The sequence below is a fragment of the Myotis daubentonii genome, chromosome 16, assembly GCF_963259705.1.
Source record: "Myotis daubentonii chromosome 16, mMyoDau2.1, whole genome shotgun sequence".
Taxonomy (NCBI): Eukaryota; Metazoa; Chordata; class Mammalia; order Chiroptera; family Vespertilionidae; genus Myotis; species Myotis daubentonii.
This window is the reverse complement of record NC_081855.1, coordinates 46,761,124-46,786,512: the sequence shown is the minus strand read 5'-3', so window position 1 is coordinate 46,786,512 and position 25,389 is coordinate 46,761,124. Positions and strand designations below refer to the sequence as shown.

Sequence of the window (25,389 nt, the reverse complement as noted above, 5' to 3'; positions counted from 1 at the left end):
AACATTAACCAGATAGTGTATATAAGCAATGGCTAAGCCTCCCTTCTGGGCGACAGAGCTTTGGATATGAACCCCATCTCCGGAACTACCTAATGACAATTACGTCTTGTTCTTGGCCAGAACACTCAAGTGGCGAACCCCTTGAGTCGGGTAGCAGTCACAGGTCTGGGGATGGCCACAGGAGTTAAGACTCACTGGCTATTATCAGTCAGATTTTTAAAGAAACTGAGTTTCCAATGAGACCTCAAGAACTTACAGGGTTTCTGATAACTCCAGTCAAGTTCAGACATCTTGTCTAGACATAGTCTCTGAGACTGGGAAATCCATTCCGGTAACTGCAGGCCTCTGCCTATTCTCTGGCACTCGGTTAAGCCGCCTCTGCCTGGAGGCTATTCAAAATTGGCGTCTAAGGTACAGAGAGACCGTCTATAATCTGTTTTTTGCCCCCACGTTTTTCCTCATCGTGGGCAGAAAGTGCTTTTTTTTTTTAGAAAATGTTTACAGCTTTGCAATGTTGTAGGCTGGTCTTTTTGCTCAAACTGATCTCTGGCTAAGTCTCCTGTGTCTGCTGGTGCTTTCTCTTGGGGCAGAGAATTCAGCTTTTCCAGCCCTGCAAGGCTCCCAATGATAGGACTTCCAGTAAATTCGGACTGAAAACCACTCTCAGCAAAATCATATTCTACCTGCTTTTAAATATATATATACAGGGAGACTGACTATGTAAAAATGCATTTTTTTGTTTTTCATATTTTTAAAAATTTTTTATTAAGTTATTACATATGTGTCCTTATCCCCACGTTACCCCCTATCCCCACCCCCACCCCCCCCTCCTGCCCTCACTCCCCTGTTGTCTGTGTCCATTGTTTAGGCCTATATGCTTACATATAAGTCCTTTGGTTGATCTCTAAAAATGCATTTTTTTTATTAATATATTTTTTATTGATTAAGATATTACATATGTGTCCTTGTCCCCACGTTACCCTCTACCCCCCCACCCCCCGCTCATGCCCTCACACCCCGCCCCCCCGTTGTCCGTGTCCATTGGTTAGGCCTATATGCCTGCATGTAAGTCCTTTGGTTGATCTTTCCCCCTTACCCCCACCCTCCCCTACCCTCCCTCCAAAGCCCGACAGTCCAATCAATGCCTCTCCATGTTGTTCATTATATTCCACAAATGAGTGAGATCATGTGGTATTTATCCGCTCTCCAGTTCCATCCATGCTGTGGCAAATGGTAAGAGTTCCTTTTTCTTCTTCCTCTTCTTAAAGAATCCCTTTCAGCATTTCATATAATGCTGGTTTGGTGGTGATGAACTCCTTTAGCTTTTTCTTATCCGTGAAGCTCTTTATCTGACCTTCTATTCTGAATGATAGCTTTGCTGGATAAAGTAATCTTGGTTGCAGGTTCTTGCTATTCATCACTTTGAATATTTCTTGCCACTCTCTTCTGGCCTGCATGGTTTCTGTTGAGAAATCAGCTGACAGTCGTATGGGTACTCCCTTGTAGGTAACTGACTGTCTTTCTCTTGCTGCTTTTAAGATTCTCTCTTTGTCTTTTGCTCTTGGCATTTTAATTATGATGTGTCTTGGTGTGGTCCTCTTTGGATTCCTTTTGTTTGGGGTTCTCTGTGCTTCCTGGACTTGTAAGTCTATCTCTTTCACCAGGTAGGGGAAGTTTTCTGTCATTATTTCTTCAAATAGGTTTTCAATATCTTGCCCTCTCTCTTCTTCTGGTACCCCTATAATTCTGATGTTGGTACGCTTGAAGTTGTCCCAGAGGCTCCTTACACTATCTTCATATTTTTGGAATCTCTTTTCTTTTTTCTTTTTCGGTTGGGTATTTTTTGTTTCTTTGTATTTCAAATCTTTGACTTGATTCTTGGGATCCTCTTGTCTGCTGTTGGATCTCTGTAAATTATTCTTTATTTCAGTCAGTGTATGCTTAATTTCTAGTTGGTCCTTTTTCATGTCCTCCATGGTCTCACTATACTTATTGAGGGACTCATTAAATTTATCGGCGTTTTCCATAAAATTCTTGAAAAACCTTATAAACGTGGCCTTGAACTCTATATCCAGTCGTTTGCTTTCCTCCGTTTCTGCCATTTGTGACCTGTTTCTTTGTCTCCGCATTTTGGCTGCTTCCCTGTGTTGATAGAGTGGCTTTGTGTGCTAGGTGTCCTGTAGGGCCCAGTGGCTCAGCCTCCCCAGTTACCTGAGGTGGACACTCTTGGTGCACCCCCTTGTGGGCTTTGTGCACAGTCTTGTTGTAGCTATGCCTTGGTTGTTGTAGGATCACTGGGAGGAATTGACCTCCAGGCCAATTGGCAGTGAGAATCAGCTGTGTCTGCAGTGGGAGAACTTCTGTGCTGGAGACACCCTTCTGGGGCAAGACTTGCTTCAGTGGGGCTTTGGTGCTCACTGAGACTGCACCCTGAGTGTGTCCCTTATGGATCTGAGGAGTTGTGATCTGGATGGTCCCCCTCTGACCACTGGGTACAGTGGCTCTTGGATCTAAGGAGGTGCTAATTTAGCCTCTGCCTGAGGTTACACAGCAGGAACTGCGAAGAGAACTGCAGATTCCCCTTCCCTTTTTTTGGAGTTTGGAAGTGCCCTGATGCTGCTCAGCTGTGTAGCAATGCAAGCCGCTGTGGGGCCTTGGGCCTTCTCTTGGAAGCTCTGGGTCTATCTGGCTCGGCTGCAGTTAGGTAATTACAGGTTGCAAATGGCCGGGGCATTCATATGCAAAAGCCTCTGCCGCAGCCTGGGCGGGGCGGGGTCTCAAGGAGTCAAAGGGTGGAGCAAGCAGCTATGGCGAAGCCTCAGCCCCGCCCTAAGGAGTCGCAAGTCCCAGTGTCCCAGCAATGGCTGCAGGCACCTCTGAGGGAAAGCCGCCCTCAAGATCGCCCGCTGCCAGACAGACCAGTTTCTCCCGGTATGAGTCCTGGGTCCCCAGAGACTTCCCGGAACTGGATTTCAGAGCCGTCGGGAGCTTGTGTCTCCCTCGGGATTCAAAAAGACAGCCGCGTCCTCAGGTGCCAGACCCTTTCCGCGCGCGCGCGGGCCCCTGTACCTCTGCACTCCACCTCCGCAGCTCCTCTGGCTCTCAGTGTGCTTTTCTTTCCTTCTACTTGTAGAATTTACACTCAGCCAGCCTTCCTGAAGTTCTGGATGATGTCCGTTTTGTGTTTTTGATGTAATTTTCAATTGTTGTGGGAGGCAGCAATTTCCCGGTGTTTATCTATGCCGCCATCTTAGTTTCTCCCAAAAATGCATTTTTTAAAAAGGAAATGAAACATATCAAATGTTAAAAGTGCTTGTTGGGACTGTGGTTATTTTAATTTTATTTTTTAAAATATATTTTTATTGATTTCAGAGAGGAAGGGAGAGAGAGATAGGAACATCAATGATGAGAAAGAATCATGGATTGGCTGCCTCCTGCACGCCCCTCACTGGAGATCGAGCCCACAACCTGGGCATGTGCCCTTGACCAGAATCAAACCTGGGACCCTTCAGTCCACTGAGCCAAACTGGCCAGGCTGTGGTTATTTTTAAATCTTCTCTGTGCTTTACTGTATTTTCTACATTTTCCATCATAAATGTCTTATCTTTATAATCTGAAAATATAAAATAATTCATTTTTAAAAATAAAGTGAAAACACTCAAGAAAAAGATAAAATGTGGATGCTGCTTTTTAAAAAGTAAGTGGCCAGATTCCCCCATCAGATTTTCCTGGGGAATGCCAGAGCTGCCAAGGCAAAGTGGGGATTTGTGGCAGATATCACCTAACCTGGGTGGTGAGGGTGCTGAGCAAGGCAGATTCCATCCCAGCTCACTGTGAGGGGCCTCTGCTTGGATAAAGGAAATCGATGAACCTAGCCTTGATAGTGAATATGAATATTTTTTATGTTAACTACTGTACTCAAAGCATCATTGTACCCGTTACCCCATTCATTATCCACTTATTCAGGCTCACAAAAAAATTGGGGGAATATCTTAAAAGTCTTGTATCCTGGACTTTCGCCCTCTTTTCTGAACCCCTGGCCTCACTGTACTTTCTGGGGTGCACTCTGCCAAAGGTCAGCCCTCAGATTGAACCCCACTGACCCTAACCACACCTGATCCCCCACGCTGCAGGGGCCACCTTGTGGGGGCTTATTGTGGAGTCTGTTCTCAAAGATGTCGAAGACTTCTTTGGGATGTTGTGCACCGTGGATTTATGTTAAAAGAAACTAGTGCTGCTGGGACAAGGGGATTGCATATTATCTCTGTTTTCTCTGATCTCTGAACACAAAACTGTAAAGTTGTTTCTCCCTCCTAAGGTCTCCTGGGCCCTCCAGAGGGGTGCAGTGAAGTGTTTGGTAAGGCGCTCGTCACATTCAACGAGCAGTCTGTCCTGGGCCCGGGCCCCCAGAGCGCTCACAGCCTAGCCCAGGAGGGGCGGAAAGATGGGAGAGACCGAACCATAGAACACCATGACCTATCATTCCAGCGAGTAACCTCAAAAGCTGTGAGGGAGAGGATCCTTTCATGCACTTGAGGAATGCATGAGTAGAGGGGTTTCAGCAGGGTCTCACTTGGTAAGATTTTTCTGAGGCGGAGAAAGAGGGAGGTGGGAACTGCAAAAGAACTAGGGAGTGGGAGTCCGGAGAAGTGGGAAGAGGAAGCCACTCCTTTATCCTTGTACTAGACAGAAGGAACTCTCCTATACTCTTTCAAAGGCTGTAATCATCACCTTTTAGGGTTTCTACAGTAGCTTTTGAAAATTTAATAGCAATACACTCACACACTCACAGAGCCCCTGTAAGAAGGAAACAGATGGGAAAGCTGAGGCCCAGGGACATTAAATCAATTCCATATGAAGTCGCTCCAGCCTTAACAGAGGGACCCCTCTATCTCACCAGACGAGCTCAAGGGGAGTTTGGTTCCGTCCTCAAAATGGAAAATTGGTAATGTTTCTCTCGACAATATACAAGCGTTAGAACAATTTTTTTTTTCAAGCAGCGCAGAAAAACAGGCCCTCAAAAATGTACTCCCCTGAGATAACTGTCATCAACAAGCCTTTTCCAATCTGGGCTAGGAAGGTTCTGGACTGTACGAAACAGAAACAGACTCTACGTGCCTTAAGCAGAGAAGGGGTTCATTGGACAGGGGCCAGATAATTCACAGGGAAAGCAAAGCCAGGAAAATGGGCAAGAAGGAAGGGGAACCAGGCAACCAGGAACCCAGCCAAGGTCAGGATCCCAGACAGTCCGGTTAGGATGCCACTTCTGCTGCCAGTGAACATGGAATGGCTGCCATCACTGGTCCTGTGACCCTCCACTTGTTTTAGGACAAGTTATAAAGCATCCCTGCTTCTGGGATTCTAAGTCCTGTTGGCCAGCTAAGGACACACACGTTCACTCTGGCTACCAGAAGCCTGGAGCATACATCTGTCTTGGGGGACAGTCCTGGTGTCACCCAGACCCACAATGTTGGATCCTTCAAGAAAGGGAGTCAGAGGTCACAGAGCAAATAAATGGCAACTCTTTATGACATAGGTACACAGCTTTTCTGTTTGTATACGTGAGATTTTATTATACACTAGAGGCCCGGAGCACGAAATTCATGCAAGGGGCTCTGCCCCTTGCAGCCCCGGCTTCATCTGGAAGGTCGTCTGGACAGTTGGTCTGCTGTTTGGTCTAATTAGCATATTAGCTCTTTATTATATAGGATACTAATTGGTAAGTAGATTAGTTTTTGTTTGGTTTATTTAGGCCTGTGTCTTTTTTTCATGATAATACAATAACCTATGCCTTAAATTCCTGCACAGTATTTATTGTATTGATAGTCGATATTTATTTAATCAATATTCACTTAAAGGACATTTCGCTTCTGTTCTTTATTGTTATAAACAACACAGCTGAGACCGTCCTGCACACTTGGCGCTTGTCCCAGTAGCTCCGTGGATAAAGTTCCAAAGCGAAAACGGCTGGATCGAACGGCATACAAAATTTTATCTGTCGCCCGACTGGCCTGAAGGAACAGTACCCAGTTCTGCTCTTAGTTAAACTTAGTTTCAAAAGCCCGAGGGGGACCGTCTCTTTCACTGAGCGGATGGTGACCTGCAGGTTAAAAGGAAACACCTACCAGGTACCTTTACAAGCTACACCCGGAACTGGAAGTGAAACCCTCCGTGCAGAGCTCAGCTGGGTCCAGCCGCGTGGAGCTCCAGGCACCAATTGGGGTGCACCCCCTGCTCCAAAATGCGCGCCTGGCGCGCTGGGGCCTGGAACTGTGGTCCCTCCGCGCTCAGCCAAAATATTCCCTGCAAGACACACGTGTGTAAATAAAGAAAGCAAACAAGCCGGAAGCCCAGGAGGCGGCGCGGAGCTTCCCGCTGGGGAGCTGGGAGCAGGAGCCGCCCGCCCGGCCTCCAGCCCCGCCCAGCATCCAGGGCCCCCAACCCCCATCCCACCTCCGCCCCGAGAGCGCCCCCGCCGGCTCCCCGCCCTCCGACTTCCCCCGGACGCCGGCCAGGACACCCAGGACAGCAGGGAGAGTGGCGGCTAGACAGGACACCCCGGGACCGGAACGTCCGGGACGCCGAGGCCCCCGCTGCTTCGTTCCCGCTCGCCCCTGCGACCTCGGGCTCAGCGCCCACGCCAGGTGAACCCGACATTGGCCGCGGTTCTGGAAAGACTGTTCATCCCCCAGTTATATGGTTTGAGAAGACTCATGGCCGCCTAGAGCAGCCAGCGGGTCCCATGGTGTAATGGTTAGCACTCTGGACTTTGAATCCAGCGATCCGAGTTCAAATCTCGGTGGGACCTCTCAGAACCTTTTGGTTCTCCAACTCCCGTTTTGGGGGGCTGCTGGCGGCCGCGGCCAGCTCGGTCTGCGCCGTGCCCCCGGTGACCTGCCCGGCCGCAGTTTAGGGTCCCTCCCCTTCTCTCAAGATGTTTTCTTTTCAGCGCTTGCCTGAGGGTCCCAGTGCGCATGCGTGAGAGTCGGGGCGGAAAAGTCAATGTCTGTCCCCGGGAGACCGACACACGGTTACTTAACCCGGGAGGGGACAGCGGAGGGACCTGACCCGTCCGGGGGTCCTGCTTCGGGTGGGCTGCAGCGGCCGTTTCGGGACTGGGAGACCCCCCTTCTCCCCAAAAGCTGCCGGGGATCCTTCCTCCTATTGGCCAGTGTGCAGAGTGCGATGCATTTCTGTTGTATAAACCGGGGCCAATGGGTCCCGCCAGGCGAACGGGCGCCGCCGAGCCGAGCCGAGGGGCGCGGGAAGGAACGCCGGGCTGGGGAGGGAGGCGAGGGTTTGGGCGTCCGTCCGGCTGTGAATCGGTCCGATACTGAAGTGTGTGTGTCTGTTTTGGTTGTCTGTTATTCAGGCAGTGGACAGTGAGGTTTTCTGTCGTTTTCTTTTAGATTCTTAAAAAAAAAAAAAAATTCTTTTTTCAATTACAGTTTACATTCCATTTTATTTTGTATTAGTTTCGGGTAGAGCATAGTGTTTAGACAATCATATACGTTACAGGTGTTCCTTCCTCCTGGTTTTTCCGGTACCCAAGTGGCACCATACACAGTTATTACAATATTGTTGACTATAGTTCCTATACCACACACTCTGTGTCTTTCAATCAGGAAAACAAACAAACAACAAAAACTTCCTGAGCATACCGGTTCTTCAGTCTGTCTCAGCGGGTCGGAGCATCTCTGCTATCTGTTTCTCATCTGATTTTTCCATGCATGATTTCTCCCGAGAGGGGGCTAGGGATCTCTACAGGGTTTACCAACAGGATTGAGCGAGATCTATTGACGAGTCGGTCCTGGATCCAGGTTTTCGGTGCTGACCAGGCCCCGGGTGATTTGCAGGAAAGGGTGCACTTCTGGGAGGGCAGGGGAAAGACGTGCATGTCGTGTTGTTTTCTTTGGATTGGTATCTGGGTTTTGAGAGCTGTCTGTCCCTCGGGGATAAGTGACAAGGGCCGATGACGCATGTGTGATCTCCCTGCAGGGTGATTGGCACTGTGGTTATACATTCTTGTCCCTTGGGAAAATGCCATGGTAACAGAAAGGATCCTGGCACTGCTCTGAACCTCTCCCGTGAGCTGCCTCTCTGCACCCCACCCCAACCCACCCCACGCACTCCTTAAAGATGCAAATGGCTTTGTGTGTATGAGCCATCTCAGCCTCAAAAGTACATAGGCATAAAGTGGGAGAACTTGCTCTCTCAGATAGTAAAGCTTATTGTCAACTATAAACTATAGGGATTGAGATAGTGTGATACTGGTGCAAGGTTACTGGCGCAAACATACCAATGGAACAGAAGAGAGATGCAGCCCCGCACATACTTGGACAACTGATATATGACAAAGGGAAGTGGGGGAAAGGACTGACTTTTCAATACATTATTCTGGGACAATGGGTGTCATATGGAAAAATATGAAATCAAATTCTTCCCAACTTACACTAAGCAGAGCAATACCTTCTGTGTGAACTGTAGACCTTTGAAAGGAAACGCAATAAAGCTTTTGGAAAACAATATAGGAGAATCTTTTCATGATGCCAGAGCAGGGAAAATCTTGACACAGAAGATTCTAAAATTTTGATATATGTCATCATCTGTATATATAAAAGCCTAAGCAACCATTACAACCTATGGTCACTGTGGTGTGCACTGACCACCAGGGGGCAGACACTCAATGCAGGAGCTGCCCCCTGGTGGTCAGTGCACTCCCACAGCCAACCTCCTGCAGCCAACCAACCTCCTTCAGTCCTTCTCCCAGGCCAGCTGCCTGGCTGGCTGGCCAGCCCCAATGGGGACTGGGTGAGATGGCCCCGATCACCTGCCAGGCCAAGGGACCCCACCCATGCACGAGTTCGTGCACCAGACCTCTAGAATTAATATAATATTCTATGTTCTTATCAAAGACTCCAATAAGAAAGTGAAAAGGTAAGCCATAGGCCCTAGCCAATTTGGCTCAATGGATACAGCGTTGGCCCACAGACTGAAGGGTCGTGGGTTCGATTTCTTTCAAGGGCATGTACCTAGGTTGCAGGCTCAATCCCAGGCCCTGGTCAGGGCAAGTACAGGAGGCAACCAACCCATGTGTTTCTCCCACATCGATGTTTCTCTGTATTTCCTCCTCCCTTCCATTCTCTCTAAAAAATCAATGGAAAAATATCCTCCGGTGAGGATTAACTAACTAACTAAATAAATAAAATGGATAAATAAAAAACAAAAAAGGTAAGCCACAGAGAGGGACTCAGGATAAAGATCCTTTACTCTGAGCCAGCCTGATGCATTTGGAGGATCAGGTTCCATTCCAGGCATCACACAGAGACACTGATAAATTTCATCCTGCCACTAACTTCTGGGTGCAGTTGGGTACAAAAGTTAAATGTTCAGAAGTTGTAACGTTTTTCAATGTGAGGTCATGGATGTGTTAACTAAACTTGTCATGGTAATCACTGTAATTTATACAGTCATATGTCAATTATATCTCAATAAGGCTAGAAAAAATTAAAAATAGATATTCTGAGCCTTAGCTGTAAAAGGACAGTTATGGCGCCTTTTGAATAGCGGTGTTGCAAGAATCAGCAAAATGGTAATTGAAAAGTCCTTTTCTCTGCGTCCGATCCACGGTTGGCTCAGTATTGGTATCTGCTAGAAAGACAACCAAGAGAGTGGAGACTAAGGAAGCTCAGATTCTTGAGAAAAGAACACGTTTCCATGGGGAAGAAAACACGCTTGGAGGGCTGCCACAGAGGCCGAGGAGAACTCGCGGGTGGATGTTAGAGAGGCAAGCAGGAAGAACTTTCTAACCATTTGAGCTGTCCATCAACAGAACAGGCTTGAGACATTCTGAGCTTCTGATGCCTGCAAGCCTCCTGGGGGGTCTCCACGGTCGTTGCTACTTGGGGGTGTCGGAAGATTTCTGTACGGAAGTGGAAGTTGGGGGCTCCACGGAAGTGGCCTTGCCTTCTGCTCTGAGGTTTGATTCTGCTGTGAATCCTCACGCACACGCGGCTTTTACTCACGCCCACTCAGGACCTTTCTCATCATTTATCCAGTGGCTTTCACCATTTTTTTGTTTGTTTGTTCATTTGTTTCTACCCAGATCCTCGGTAAGACACCTGTTTACACCACAATCCAGTACACACATACACAAAACTGAAACAAAAGTTTAAGAAATAAACTGACCGGCGTGGCTCAGTGGTTGAGCGTGGACCTGGGAACCAGGAGGTCACAGCTTGATTCCCCGTCAGGGCACATGCCTGGGTTGCGGGCTCGATCCCCAGTGTGGGGCGTGCAGGAAGCAGCCGATCAGTGATTCTCTCTCATCATTGATGTTTCTATCTCTCTCTCTTCCTCTCCCTTCCTCTCTGTAATCAGTAAAAAATATATTTTTTAAAACTTTAAGAAACAGTATTCACCTTTACTACATGTAAAAGTACTGTACACTCACATTCTTTTTAAAAGTTGGTTACAATCTACTGAATTGATTTCATAACTCACTAATGGTACTTAACTCGCATTTAGTAAAACACTAATGAGCTCGCCACCACCCCTCCTGCCCTCCCCCTCGACACCCCGACCTCTTGCTCCAGCCTCTGAAACCCCCTCCACATTTCCTTCTGTTCCAGCCCCAGTAGCTCAGGGTAGAACCCCTCGTCCTCCCCAACAGCAGTTCCCTTGAAGGAACTGCCCCCAAGAGCAGCATTTTCCAGAAGATGGCGCCTGCAGAACGTTGTCCCTGACCAAAGCCACCCACAGAGAGCAAAGCGCCAGGACCTCCCGAAGCAGGTCTGTCTCTTTCCTCTTCTGTGGCTGAGAGAAGGTGGAAATTCACGGACTCTCTGGGCGTCCAGGACAGGTTGTGGGGGAGGAGAGGGGCCGAGGAGGGACAGGAGGTCAGGGCGAGGGGCCCTGGGACCATCAGTTTATCACACAAGTGCCTTTCTCCTTGAAGGGGTTTTTGTCCTCAGAGATGCCTTAGAGAAGAGGGTCGTTTCCTGCGAGGGCCTCCACATAATCCTTGATTTCCTTTCCTGTCTTGGAAATCTGGGGGAAAGCAAAGCCAGGTCCCAACCTTGTTTATTGCTCCGGATCCATGACTCGGTCAGCCCCCCCCCCCAAATCGGCTCTGGACGGGGTGGAGACAGAGGCCAGAGAGGAGAACGATGAGGGGGACAGGCAGGTGTGAGAGGGGTGGCAGTTCCTTGTCCAGAACCACAAAGCCTGACTTACCTGCAAGGGATGCTGGCCCAGAGCCAGGGCTGGGCAGGCGCTGACGGTCTGTCCTGTGCCTCTCCATGGGGTCCAACCCCAGCCTCCTTACCCCCTCCCAGAGGCACCTCCTGCTCCTTCTGCTGCCCTAGAGAGGGCCCACCACCCCACTGTCCCTCACTTCCTCCTCCGAGTTCCAGCTGCAGGAGAACTAGGAGGGATGGAGCAGAGGAGCAGGGCAGGGAGAGGAGACTCACCGGAGCTCTTGGGTTCTTCACTTCCTTCAGCTGCTCCACCTCCATCCTCAGTAGCTCCTTCTCGCCGAGCTCCTGGGCCATCCCGCCCCGGAGAGGCCTGGTCCTGGAAAGGATTTTGCAGCCAGAATTGCAAATCCCCTGGGCTCCCCCAGCTCCCCCCTCTGTACTGTCTGCACCTCAACTTCTACCCTCTTCCCTGCCATGTCCCCCGGTTCAGGCCCCTCATTGCTCACCATTTCTTCACTGCATCCTCCCCACCCCACCTCTGGCATGAGTCTAGGCTCAGGGTGAAAGGATGACCCCAATCTGGTGGGGGAGGCACACTCTGTCCTCAGGTAAGGACCTGTCTATGGAGGAAACAGCAGTCAGAGAATGGGGAAGGGAGAGAAAAAGAGTTTCTTTCCTCCCTGGCTGGTTTGGCTCAGTGGACAGAGCAGCGGCCTGCGGACTGAAGGGTCCCAGGTTTGACTCCAGTCAAGGGCACATACCTGGGTTGCAGACTCGATCCCCAGTGTGGTGTGTGCCGATGGCAGCCCATCAGTGATTCTCTCTCATCATTGATATTTCTATCTCTCTCTCCCTTTCCCTTCCTCTCTGAAGTAAAATTTTAAAAAAAAGAGTCTTTTCCTGTGAGGGAGATTTGGGGAGCAAAGTGTTGTTGCACATACTACACAGGCAGAAGTTTTAAGGAGCTCCAGGTCCTGTCAGGGGAGAGGGAACCCTAGTGGTTAGGAGAAGAGCGCTGGAACCTGTTAGACTCCAGCTCTGATGCCAGCTCTGCTGCTTCCAAGCTACGAGGCCTTAGGCAAGTCACTCAACCTCCCTGAGCCTTAGTTTCCCCTTCTGCAAAATGGGTATAATAATGGTACCTACCTTATACGAGTATTGTGAGCACTAACAAATAATGCCTTTAAAATATTTTAGTACATTGCCTGGCACATAACGAACACAATACATTGATGATTATTTCTATTATCATCACCATCATCCTTACACAGTTATCAGAAAGGCCTGTCAGGTGCCTAACTTCAACAATTCCAAGACTAGATCCCAGCCCACTACAGCCCCAGCCCCTCTCACCTGCCAAGAAAGAGCGTGCACTTCGAGTCGCCTGTGCCCAACCCAGACAGGATGGTGTTCGAGCCTCCCAGCTTCTCTTCAGCGGAACGTCTTTGGACAAAGCAGATGGTTGGAAGCCCGAATCTCTGATGCCTAAGCTGATCATAGGCTCAAGGTCCTAAGCCCATCCATCGGCCTGAGCCGCCAACTCTCAGTGCCACCAGAGCAGACTCCCTGCCCCCTGCATAAGCTCCACCCCTTTGGTGGCCCCCCTGGCTTAGAACCTTTTTCCCCAGTCCTCACCCTCCGGCCCTACATGCTCCCCTTGAAGCAATAAAGCACAGTAAGATTCATCTTGGGTAAGAACGGCTGTTTGAATTTTAACCCTGCTGTTCTGGCTTCTCTACATCTGCTTGCCTAAACAATAGGGTAGTTGCCTCAGTTTCCAGATTGAGACCTGGAAACTCACATAAATCACCCCATTCTGTTGCCAGCCCACATGCCAAAGGCTGTTCTCCTGTGTCTGAGGACCAGACCCACAAAATTGCTTTCCTTAACTCAGTGGCTCCGGGAATCCTTTCTGGTGACTCGGTGGCTCCAGGAGCTGAAACTATGCATAACCTTTAAAGATTGTTAACTTTGCTCTATTCTGCTTCTGTAAAACTGCTTTCACAAGATAATTCCACATTCCAGTGTCTAGCAGGATGTGGGTTTTGCCTTGATAAGATGGCTACTGCCCTCACTCAGGTACTACAGATTTGGAGAGCATTTGCCCCCTCGTAGTCCCGGCTTTGAAAGAAATGTGGCTCCTTAATTCAACTTCTTGAGGTGTCCTTGTGTGATTCGCGGGGTACACTACAACACCCTCCCCCTGCCTCCTCTCCCAAGCCCTCCCCTCCCCTACCTCTGAGACTGCACTAAGGCGATTCTCCCCAGGGAGGCAAGTCCTAGAGCAGCTCCTAACTTTCCTCACCCAAGAAGCCTTTGTGTCCCTGACTGGAGCCCCACAATTTCACTTTATAAGCTTTTCCCCGCTCACTCGTCATTCACTCATTCAATAACGTGTTCACGTAGGGTGCTGTGTCAACTAGCGCTGGTGGCCATGGGCACCTCTAACACCCATTTCCAGGCCTCTTTGCCTCCATGCCTCCCTGAGCCTGGGTGTGGGTCTCCCTCAGCGGTCCCCCAGCATCGGGCATAGGGCACGTATCCGATCTTTCTCTTGGTCTCCTCCTAGGACCACCCAAGGTGACAGACACTGAGCTCCTGCTCAGGCGGATGCCTGTCCAATGACAAGGCAATGGAGGAGCAGATGTTAGGGGACCAACATGGTCAGTGAGCGATCCTCTTTTTCTCCTGCCTCTAGGGCAGCCGTGGGCAAACTATGGCCCGCGGGCTGGATCCGGCCCGTTTGAAATGAATAAAAATAAAAAAAAAAATAAAAAAAAATGACCGTACCCTTTTATGTAATGATGTTTACTTTGAATTTATATTAGTTCACACAAACACTCCATCCATGCTTTTGTTCCAGCCCTCCGGTCCAGTTTAAGAACCCATTGTGGCCCTCAAGTCAAAAAGTTTGCCCACCCCTGCTCTAGGGTGACAGGCTGGGTGCTCAGAGGGGCCAGGAGGAGGCCCGGGATCTATCCTAACTTTCCCTGCTCCAGGATTTCTAAGAATTTGCGACCAGGACAGGACCCTGGAGGCCATCTAGCCACCTCCCTGCTAATGCAGGAAATAGAGCACCTACCTCCGGAGGCCGGCTCAGTGTCTAGCCACCGCTGCGTCCTAAACCCGAGCAGTTCATCAGGATCTTGAACCTGGTGCTTCTCACAGCCAAGTCCTTCCTGTTGTCTAACCTGAGTCCCTCACACGACACCTGGTCCATTTCACCTCATCCTGCCTCCATCGAGCACAGAGCATGCGCACCACATCGTCATCCCATGGAGCCCTGCAGAGGCTCGTACACACTTCCTAGGGGACTCTGGCTGTATCTTCCTGCTGCCCCGTCTGATCCTTCTTACTGTTGCATTGTCTGTCTTTCGTTGTTGCTGCTCCGCCACCCTACAGGCCCCCGGCAGGACTGGTCTCCATATCCTCCCCACCCTCCACTGCTGTCCCTGGTGACTCATCCCTGAGCTTCCCAAGGAAGCCCCCACCCTCTGCCCTTTCCTCCCTATCCATGAGTGGAAAATCTGTCTCCACGGCCCCCCCTCCCCGCAGGCCACCCCCCTTCCTCCGCAATCAACCCCCCCCCCCCACCCAACAGTTTCCTCTCCAGGCCCAGGGAGCAATCACAGACGCCCCGACCTTGACTTCCTCTGCGGGGAGAGGTTGGGAGGCTGGGCCTGCAAAGGGACCATTGGCTGTCCCCTTCCTCTGGGCAGGGGACAGAACGGCGCAGGCACTGACTTCCTCTTGTCCCGGAATGAGCATGCCTGCCCTTTGCAAGCAGGTTTCGGTCTCTCACGAAGAGGAAACCAAAAGCGGTGAGAGCGGGGAGGCAGAGCGACCAATCACGGGAGGGGTGAGGCACAAAACCAGTCGCTCCCACGGAGCCGGCAGAGCCGGGGCGATGGCAGAGCTGCAGCAACTGCAGGAGTTCGAGATCCCCACGGGCCGGGAGGCTCTGCGGGGCAACCACAGCGCCCTGTTGCGAGTCGCCGATTACTGCGAAGACAACTACGCACAGGTAGGGCGGGCAGCGGCCCGACACCCAGTCCCTCGAGGGGCCCTAGGCAAGGCCATCCCCCGGGCCAGGCCCTGGGGACCATCCTGACAGGTGCTTGTCCGGGGCTTTGGCTGAGAACTCCTCCCGCTCCAGGCCTCAGCTTCAACCCAGTCCCCCAAACTTTAACCGTGACCCTGTGCTGCCCAAGCCCCCGCTGTGCCCCTTTTCTCTCCCCAAGCCTCAGATGTGTGGGTGCACTACGCCGTCATTCTCAGCCTCCCAGCCTCTCACTCAGATCCACAGGCCCAAAGGCTTGTCCTCACACACACATTGGCGCCATCTGTCCTTGTCAGGCTGGCTCTAGGTGAGACTTCCAAAGGACTTCCTGAGACTTGAGATGGGCCAGGGAGAGCGAGGGAGCACGGAGATGAGGCCGGGCTCAAGAGAGGGGTCTGGCCCTGACTGGTTTGGCTCAGTGGATAGAGCGTCGGCCTGTGGACCCAAGGGTCCCAGGTTCGATTCCAGTCAAGGGCATGTACCTTGGTTGCGGGCACATCCCCAGTGGGGGGTGTGCAGGAGGCAGCTGATCGATGTTTCTGACTCTCTATACTTCTCCCTTCCTCTCTGTAAAAAATCAATAAAATATATTAAAAAAAGAGAAGAGGAAGGAGAAAGACTTAGTGACTGAGCACCTCTGTTATTTCATGAATCCTGGTGACCACCTTGCGAGACAGCAGTGCAGGGAGGCCAGGGGACCCGCTGAAGGTCACGCCACCTGGAAGCAGTAGAGCCGGGCATCAGCCCAGGCCTCCTGATTCTGAAGCCGAGCTCCCCACCTCCCCGCCTGCCTGACATGCTGTATGACTTTAAGACGATTTATCCGCACTCTCTGTCCTCGGTTTCCTCCGCTCCCTTAAGGGCTACAGACTAATCCTCTTATCCCGTCAGCAAAACTTCATTCTTCTAACCTGTTCTGATCAAACTGTGAGAGGAGGCACGGGGACTCCCAGGTTGATAAGAGCATTGAAAAATAATCATCCTAAAAGGAGCAAGTGCTTATGGGAAAGAGAGAGTCAATGAGCCTGGCCAGTGTGGCTGAATGGTTGAGCATCCACCCATGAGCCAAGAGGTCACTGGTTGGATTTCCGGTCAGGGCACATGCCCGGGTTCCAGGCTCGATCCCCAGTGAGGGATGGATGTGCAAGAGGCAGCCGACTGATGATGTTTCTCATCAATGTTTCCATCTCCCTGTCCTTTCCCTTCCTCTTTCTAAAAATCAATAAAACATATTTTTGAAAAAGAGAGAGAGAGAGTCAATGATAATAATAGTTAAAACCTTAGGCCTCCTTACTTTGGGGAAGTGGGCTGCTTCCTTTAGTCCTCACCCCGGTCCTGTGAGGGGAGAACCACTCCCACTTCGCAACCAGAGGCCTTGGTCCAGAAAGGTTAACTCACTTTCCCAAGGTTTTCAAGATAGTGGCAGAACCTGGATTCAAACCCGTACCTCCGACTCCAGATGTCATTTCTGACTGCGTGGGTGTTGACTGGCCTGCACACCAGCTCTGTTCTCCTAGCGCTGCAGGCGCGCGCCTCCTGATGACTGGGTGGAAGTATTCCTCCCCATTCCTTCAATCAGTTCTGCACAACGCAAAGCACTTTCCGTGGGCTCTCATTTGCCCACAGTGTGCACCCAGGATTTGAGGGCACAAAGGCCTGAGTCCAATTTCCAACTCTGCCAACTACCAACTATAGGACCTGTGGCAACTTTCCCCTTAATTCAGTACAATGTGATAATGTATTGGAGCATTTAGCCCAGTGCCTGCCCCTTAAACAGGCCAGGATACATGGCAGCTGTTATTATTATTATTATCACCATCATCATCCTCTTATTCATCAGAAGGATGAGAGGGACAGGTAGATAACTAGTCAAGTCTAGTGAGGTGGAGCAGCCCTTGCAAAACACTCCGGGGATAGGAAGCTCTGGCCCCGGTCGGCATTCCCGGACTCCTGCTTCGGGCAGAACACTAACCGTGAGACCGCAGAACCAATTCCCTTTTCTGGCCTCTCTGAAGATTTTTGTCTGGAGAGCAAATGCCTGAGAAAGGTATGGATGACTTCTTAGAACTGCTTTTTAACAAGGCCTGGTTCCTAGGCTTTCTGTCCTCTCCCAGCCCCCTCCCTCTACCACAAGCAGGTGTCAGGAAACCCTTGGGGAATGAGGTCAACTGCAGAGTTCTCTGTCAGGGTCTGGGGAGTTTACAGATGGGGTAATTTGCATAATAAATAAGCAGTCAGTCATGAAGATAGGTCCCAAACCCTTGACCTCCAGACCTGACTTTGGTCTAAGACCCAGGGGTTAGTAGGCACCCAGGCTCTAGCCTGCCAGAATTGGGGCCAAGCAGACATTTTTCCTATTTAGGATGATAGAAGAAATCCAGTGATAAATTCTACACGCCAGTCCAGGGAGGGAACAGTACAGGAGAGTTGAGCTAACAAATTTGGGTGGAGACCAAAGGAATGGTCCCTGATCCCTCTGGGCCTTCATTTCCTCACCTATTAAAGGGAGGTCTTGAACTAGAACAAGACCTGTAATTCTTTCTGGTTTTAACTTCCTGGGTTAGCCTGGCCAGTGTGGCTCAGTTGGTTGAAGAGTCATCCTATACACCAAAAGGTAGCAGGTTTGATCCCTGGTCAGGCACATACCTGGTTGCAGATCTCTCTCTCTCTCTCTCTCTCTCTCTCTCTCTCTCTCTCTCTCTCTCTCTCTCTCTCTCTCCCCCCTCAGTAAAAACTTATCTTTGGTTAAGGATTTAAAAAAAACAAACACAAAAAAAATCCTAATTGCTTTGCTTTGTCAAGGCACTTGGTTGCATATGCTAATGAATGTACATTGCTTGCAAATGAGCATCTCCTAACTGGTGTGGAACAGAAAGGCAGGAAGGGACCCCTGAGAGGAGTGACACAGGAGGGGCAGCTCAGAAGATTCTGGGTCTGCCCTTTGGCTCCAGCCTAACTCAAGCTACTTTGGAGGCACCCAGATCTCTCTGAGCACCCTGCTCTGATAGGCTCCAGGTGTGTTCTCCACTGACGGGCCTTGAGGAGCACCTCAGTGCTGAGACCCCATGGTGCAGCCTTGTCTGCCCTGGACTTACCTCCCCATCCCCACAACGGTACAGGCTAGAATGCAGCAACTCCATGATCCAACCAAACATGAGGAAGCTGCCTGGGGAACCACAGAAGTTTTGTCCCAATCACCACAGTGGGATTTGGGACTGAAAAAAATCCCTCTTCTGTCTTAAGCCACTCCTTGCCCACCCCTTCACCACTGACTGGCAGTGTGACCCTGCTCAGCCCCTGGCACAGTGCCTGGAAGACAGTGGGAAGATGCCCAGCAAGTATTTAGGTTTACATGAAATCCATTAATTAATTCACAAATGCATATTTATTATCATCTGCGTCAGGGACACTATACCAAGATGGGATAGAGAATAAAACAGAAAAGCTCCTTGCCCTCACTGTGCTTACATTTTAGTGTGTATGTGTGTGTGTGTGTGCATCTGTGTAGTAGATATAAAGTAAATCTATACTAATAAAAGGGTAATATGCTAATTAGACCAGGTCAACTGAACATCTTCTGGTCATCCTGCCTTCCTTCCGGACAAAGCCACGGTGGCGGGGGCCAAGGCAGAGGCGGTTAGGGGCGATCAGGCTGGCAGGGGAGAGCAGTTAGGGGCGATCAGGCAGGCAGGCAGGTGAGAGGTTAGGAGCCAGGGGTCCCGGATTGTGAGAGGGATGTCTAACATCCCCCAAGGGGTCCTGGATTGGAGAGGGTACAGGCTGGGCTGAGGGACCCTCCTACCCCCTGCACGAATTTTGTGCACCAGGCCTCTAGTAGATAAATAATTGCTGATAGTGATAATTGCTTTGAAGAAAAGAGAACAGGGTAAATATGTTCATCGATACAGAAGTGGGCTGGGGAAAATCATAGGGTGGTGGGGGAGGTGTCTCTGAGGAGCTGAGACTTAACAATAAGAAGTTTTCTAGAAATAAGTACAAGTGCAAAGACCTGAGGTAGAAACAATCTTAGCTTGATCAGGAACAGAAACCCATGGCCAATGTGGCTGGAGGGGAGTAAGTGAGAGAGGGAGTGGTAGGGGATGAGGGTAGGGGATGTGGGGATCCTATAAAGGCCATAGTTAGTTAGTAGTTTGGATTTCATCTTCCATGTGCTGGAAGCTATTGGAAGGAAGGAATGAATGAGGTAACTATCTTTGGGCCTCAATTTTCTTATCGATAAAATGGACCAAGTCAGCCAAAACCGGTTTGGCTCAGTGGATAGAGCGTCGGCCTGCGGACTGAAAGGTCCCAGGTTCGATTCCGGTCAAGGGCATGTACCTGGGTTGCGGGCACATCCCCAGTGGGAGATGTGCAGGAGGCAGCTGATCGATGTTTCTCTCTCATCGATGTTTCTAACTCTCTATCTCTCTCCCTTCCTCTCTGTAAAAAATCAATAAAATATATTAAAAAAAAAAAAAAATGGACCAAGTCATTATTCCCCAAATACCCACCTGCAAACTGGAGCTAAACAAAGAGCACAAGAGTCCCCTGTGGAGCTTTTAAAGGCACAGACTACTCAGCCTCACTCCCACAGGATCCTGGTTAGAAGGTCTGGGATGAGGGCCTGACCTTCCCAGAAGGTCAGGTGGGTCTTAAGTTTGAGATCTCCTTCAATCAGTATTGCCTTTCCCTCTCATTTCTATTATTTACCCTTTACCCCCACCTCCCAAGAGGTCCTCAAAAAGGTGGTAGAGTTAATCCTCAGCTTGACTATTTGAGAAGGGGCATCTTTCTCTTTCCTGGCCTCCATTCCCTGGGGCTACAGACTTGCTTTTCTGATGTCCTGAGTCCACCTACTGTCACATCATTCTTATGGAAAACACTGGTAAAACACCTAAGGGCTGTTGCTTTTCCCAATCCAAGCCCCGCCTTCCCTAGACCCTCTCCCATCCCAGCTGTCCAGCAAAGAATCAGTGGAAGGTGCTGGCCTCCGACCAGGACTGTGTGTATTTCAGGCCACAGACAAGCGGAAGGCACTGGAGGAGACCATGGCCTTTACCACCCAGGCGCTGGCCAGCGTGGCCTACCAGGTGGGCAACCTGGCCGGGAACACCGTGCGCATGCTGGACCTGCAGGCAGTCGCTCTGCGGCAGGTGGAAGCCGGCGTAAGCACGCTGGGCCAGGTGAGGAATGTGGGGCGGCTTCTTGCATCATCCCCCTAGTCTTCAGCCCCACGAGGGCATTTTCTGTAGTAATGTTTCTTTGCTGCCTTTTTCCAAATCTCTGACTTTGTCACAGAAGCTTGGCAATTCCCAATTGAACCTCCTTGTCTTTGTGGCTGTGTCAGTGCTGGGCCTTGCTGCCCCATCAGACTAGGTACTCCCTGAAGGCAAAGCTCTTTCCTTCTCTGACTTCTACCCTGCGTAGTAGCAGGAAGCAGGTTCTACCCATCACGTGGCTGCGTAGTCCAGGAAAGAGGCAAAATGGACCCTGTTTCCATCTAAACATGGGCAATCTATATAATAAAAGCCTAAGCGACCGTTATGGCCGAACGACCAGAATGACCGGTTGCTATGATGTGCACTGACCACCAGGGGGCAGATGCTCAACACAGGAGCTGCCCCCTGGTGGTCAGTGCGCTCCCACAGGGGGAGTGCCACTCAGCCAGAAGCTGGGCTCACGGCTGGCGAGCACAGTGGCGGTGGCAGGAGCCTCTCCCGCCTCTGTGGCAGCGCTAACAGCAGTGAGCCAAGCGGTAAGGAGCAGAGAGCAGGCAGGCGGTAAGGAGTGAGGGGTCCCGGACTGCGAGGGCGCGGGCCAGGCTGAGGGACCCTCCCCCCCCTCCAGTGCACGAATTTCGTGCACTGGGCCTCTAGTAACTTAATAAATATCCTAGACCCAGAGTGCTTGCTTGGCAAGGTCATGCTCAGCTCTGGAAGCACTGCCACCACCCTAGTGTCCCCTGCCCACCTATCACCCCCCCTCCTTCCTTCCTGGATCCTTGGCTGAGGAGTTAATTGCCCCATAATCCACACCCAGATCCAATTACACATCAGCCTGGCCTGTGCAGCAGCCCCGTGTTCAGTGTGGGGGTGCCTTCCTCTCATCCCGGCAGAGGGGAGTTCCTACCCTCTCAGTGCTGTAGGTTTCTCCACAAAACATCCCAAGAGAAATTAATTCACTTATTTGTCCCTCAAAAGGGAGAGCTGACCCTGCCACAACTCTCAGCCACCTCCGCGTTCTCCCTCTTTGCTCCCAAGCCACCCCGCTCTCTCCCCGACATCCCCAGGGATGCAGTTTTCTCTTTTCCTCTGGTTCCTGCTCAGCTAATAATAACCCCCATTCTCTTCCACCAGGAAGTTGCTCCAAAGGGGCTCCATCCTCCCAGGGCAACTCTTTCCAAATGCTGTGTGTCCTTGGGGACAAAGCTCACTCTTTCTCTGGACCTCCCCACTTCCCTACCCCCACCCCAAAGTCGCTAGCCTCTTCCTCCCTTAAGGGGAAGGGTGCTGTAGAGCCTCCCCTCGCTGTCACCTCAAACCCTGTCACACAGATGGTGAACATGCATATGGAGAAGGTGGCCCGGAGGGAGATCGGCACCCTAGCCACTGTCCAGCGGCTGCACCCCAGCCAGAAAGTCATCGCCCCCAAGAGCCTACCTCCCCTGACGCCCTACTTCAGGAAACCCCTCAACTTCGGTTGCCTGGATGACATTGGCCATGGGATCAAGGTAGAGATAGGGCCCCTCCTCTTTCTCCACCACCTCCCCCCCCTCACTTTCTCTTCCACATCCATGTTCCTGTCCCCGCTTCCTGAAGCCAACCCCCTCCTTAAAAACCTCCATGACCGGCCTTCACCCTGTGCCCAGATGATCTGCTGAGACTGACATTTGAGCCGGGGTCCTGGCGTGTGTGAAGGGCAAGAGGAGGAAGGGCGGTTGTCAGGGTGTGCATGAGAATGGCTCCCCGGCCGCATGAGAACAGCAACTTCCTCTGTCTGGAGGTTTGAGGTCACAGCACTGAGAAGTCACCCCAGAGCTACTGTGGGGCGAGAAGGGGCAGGCATGCAGCCACTCTAAGGGGACATGGTGAAGGCAGGGGAGCAGGACGCTGGCATTTTCTTCTGGGCCCATCTACTGAGAGGGGGGCGAGGACACCCCTCCCTCCCCACCCCATTCGATCAATTCCTGGCCCCACACTCCAGCGTTCCAGGTTAGATGAAAGCCCCTCTGTATCTAAACGGCCCCTCCTCCTCCTCCCATATCCTTACCATACCTTTCCCTCAAAAAGGGGGGAACGAAATCTCCCCTGCAGGCACCAGGCCTCCCACCTGTGAGTCCTTCCCGCTGTCCAGCTTAAATGCTTTAGGATTCGGCTAAGTCCCTGCGTCTTGACCCCAGTGAGGAAGAGAAGAGGAAGTGACTTCCTGTGGCCCCTCTCCTGGGGAAATCCTATCATCACAGAGGGGCTCTCTTGCGCGGGCTTGCACCTTGTCATGGGTACACCCCACTCTATGGTGTATGTTCTGCTCCTCTCTGCCCTGAACCCCCCAGAGCCAGGGCCACAGGCCTGCCAGGTGGGACTTTCCTAAGCGTGACGGCCCCCTGCTTTCCCACGCCTTCCTCAGCGCCACGCCGAGGCTGGGGTCGGAGTTAGGAGCCACCAGGCTGGGCGCTGAGACGCTGTGGAGGGGGGGGGAGGGCCCCCCCACCCCCCCGCAGCCGCGGAGGCCGTGCAGAGGAAGTGGCCTTCAGACTGTCTGTGCTCTGAGGTTTCCGCGGGGCCGCGGCAGACTTGGCGCCCAGGCTGTGAGCAAGACGGGGTGGGGTGGGCGGAGGGGCTGGGAAGTGGAAGTGGGAACTTAGGGCCTCGCTCTTCCTCCCAGTCCCTGTCCGCCCCTCCCCCCTTCTCCTGTCTCCCCGGTGGGATGGGGGAGCTGGAGGGGGGCGGGGGACTCAGCGTCAGCCCAGCCCCGTCTCCCCGCAGGACCTGAGCACGCAGCTGTCGAGGACCGGGACCCTGTCTCGAAAGAGCATCAAGGCGCCCGCCACACCCACCTCTGCGACTCTGGGGTGAGGCCACGCCCGCCGAGACCCAAGCCGGCCTCACGTGATCCCTTCCCCTGCCCTCCCCTCCCCTCCCACTTCCTCCTCCGCCGCCGCCCCCTCCTCCCCGCACCTGACCGCACCCTCCCCCCTCCTACCCCCAGGCGCGCGCCCAGGATCCCGGAGCCCGTGCAGCTCCCCGTGGTGCCCGACGGCAAACTCTCCGCAGCCTCTTCTGCCTCTTCCCTGGCCTCGGCTGGGTGAGCCCCCCAAGCCCAAGCCGGGAGTGGCTGTGGTGGGAGTTGAGGGGCCTCCTGCCAGCTGTCACGATGGGTCATAGGGGCGGGGCCCGTTGGGGAAGGGGTCCCCCAAACTAAACGCCCCTGCTTCCCCTGACCTCCAGCAGTGCCGAAGGTGTCGGTGGGGCCTCCACGACCAAGGGGCAGGCAGCACCCCCGCCCCCTCCTCTTCCCAGCTCCATGGCCCCACCCCCTCCGCCAGCCTCGGACATCGACCTGCTGCCCCCTCCGCTGGAGGAACTGTCCCTGCCCCCTCCAGGTAAGGGACTCCGCCCTCTCCTCCTAGCTCCACTGTGGGGTCCGTCTCACCCCCAATACCCCTCCCCAGCCCTCTTGGATCTAACCCGCCCACCTCAGTGAAAGGAGAAAGGAGGCGAACTAACAACTTAGGGCCTGCTTTATACCAGGCGGTGGGGTCGAAGCTTCTCATCCATTTTCCAGCTTAAATCTAACCCTAAGAGGATCTTCACACCCCCATTTAACAGATGAAAGGTTAGGTCACGTGCCCAATGGTTACCCAGCTAAGCGGCAGTCTGACTACCCTACATTGTCCAAAGGTTCAGTGTTTACTGGGCACCTACTCCGCGCTGGCGGCATTGTGGGAGGACCAGGCTGGGCAAGGGCTGGAGGAAGATTTCATAAAATGGGCAGATCCGGTGCCCTCCTCTTGAACAGCAGTTTCCTGGGGTGAGTGGACGGGGTTCCCTGTGCACAGGGCAGACTTTGTTTTCCCTCCCAGCCCCAGAGCTGCCCCCGCCCCTGGACCTGCCCCCTCCTCCAATCCTGGATGTAGATGAATTGGAGCTACCACCTCCACCTCCACCAGGCTTTGGGCCAGAAGAGCCCAGCTGGGTCCCTGCTTCATACTTGGAGAAAGGTAGGCACCTTTCCGGGCCTGAAGGACCCCAGGTCCCACCACCAGGGTTCCCATTCCACCCCAGATGCATTCTGGGCCTACTGTCAACCCCCGCCCCACCCCCCATTTCCTGGTGAACTGAGCAAATGTTTACCCAGTCCTTCAGATCCAAGCTGGGAAGACAGCAGCTGGCCTGCGATTGTTTAACTGAGCTGGGGAAGGGTTCGGTCCCCAGGGCTTGGGAGAAGGCACCTCTTGCCCCACAGCTTGCACCCTTTCTCCCCTACGTGCTCCCCAGAATCATGCAGGCCCCTGTATCGCCATGGCTGGGCAGGAGGCTCTTCTCATGGCGCCCTCTCCTCCGCCCTGCAGTGGTGACACTGTACCCGTACACCGGCCAGAAGGACAACGAGCTCTCCTTCTCCGAGGGCACCGTCATCTGCATCACCCGCCGCCACTCCGATGGCTGGTGTGAGGGTGTCACCGCGGAGGGGGCGGGATTCTTCCCGGGTAACTACGTGGCCCCCGGCTGCTGACAGACGACCTGGGGCTCTTCCCTGCGTGAACCTCGAGGCCCAGGCAAAAGCCAGTTCCAAGATCAAGCAAGACTTGGACTAGAGGAGGTACCCAGAGGTCTGCTTCAGACCGGAAAGAACTGGAAGCCGAGGAGTTGTCCACACAGAGGACCCCTATCCCATGGAGGGTGGGGTCTCCAGCTGCAAGTGGCAACTTTGAATAAAACTCTGATGAACTCCTGATGGCTGCCCTGGAGGGCTGGGCTGGGGGAGGAGGCAGAGAGAACGGACTAAAAGGCATTTCAGTTCTAAGGCTCCTAGTTATTGAGCCCCCTCTGCCTGCTCCTAGCAAGTCTGTCTCACATCTCCACCTTCATTAAGGGCCCTCTCTACTGGCGCCCCTGGTGCCCTCTGCCA

At 52.3% G+C, this 25,389-nt stretch overlaps 2 protein-coding genes, 1 long non-coding RNA gene and 1 other non-coding gene across 5 annotated transcripts; 3 read left to right on the top strand and 1 right to left on the bottom strand.

The window, feature by feature from the left end:
* The first annotated feature begins 6,315 nt into the window (after window positions 1-6,315).
* On the top strand, window positions 6,316-12,586 carry LOC132218874 (uncharacterized). 2 transcript variants are annotated; one of them, XR_009449302.1, is made up of 3 exons: window positions 6,316-6,644; window positions 10,632-10,791; window positions 12,470-12,586. It is a non-coding gene; the product is annotated as an uncharacterized LOC132218874 (long non-coding RNA). The 2 variants fall into 2 exon arrangements; XR_009449301.1 differs by lacking the exon at window positions 12,470-12,586 and adding an exon at window positions 10,958-11,240.
* TRNAQ-UUG (transfer RNA glutamine (anticodon UUG)) lies at window positions 6,737-6,808 on the top strand. The gene has a single exon. It is a non-coding gene; the product is annotated as a tRNA-Gln (tRNA).
* GNGT2 (G protein subunit gamma transducin 2) lies at window positions 10,785-12,632 on the bottom strand. Its single transcript, XM_059670713.1, is given in 3 exon segments — window positions 10,785-11,049; window positions 11,472-11,574; window positions 12,552-12,632. Coding segments are annotated over 2 exon segments (207 nt in total). The 5' UTR covers window positions 11,553-11,574; window positions 12,552-12,632; the 3' UTR covers window positions 10,785-10,923.
* A 2,189-nt stretch (window positions 12,633-14,821) lies between these two features.
* On the top strand, window positions 14,822-25,215 carry ABI3 (ABI family member 3). The gene is made up of 8 exons (XM_059670708.1): window positions 14,822-15,222; window positions 20,274-20,441; window positions 21,812-21,988; window positions 23,244-23,329; window positions 23,467-23,562; window positions 23,709-23,860; window positions 24,341-24,478; window positions 24,830-25,215. The coding sequence occupies exons 1-8, from the start codon at window positions 14,959-14,961 to the stop codon at window positions 24,991-24,993; spliced, it is 1,245 nt and encodes a 414-aa protein (XP_059526691.1). The 5' UTR covers window positions 14,822-14,958; the 3' UTR covers window positions 24,994-25,215.
* The last annotated feature ends 174 nt before the right edge of the window (window positions 25,216-25,389 follow it).

Excerpts from the sequence above, each read along its gene's own strand:
- ABI3 (XM_059670708.1), top strand. The coding sequence starts at position 14,959 with ATGAGCATGCCTGCCCTTTGCAAGCAGGTTTCGGTCTCTCACGAAGAG. Across the intron at positions 20,442-21,811 it reads GCGTAAGCACGCTGGGCCAG|ATGGTGAACATGCATATGGA; the intron begins GTGAGGAATGTG and ends CCTGTCACACAG. Across the intron at positions 23,563-23,708 it reads TCTTCCCTGGCCTCGGCTGG|TGCCGAAGGTGTCGGTGGGG; the intron begins GTGAGCCCCCCA and ends GACCTCCAGCAG.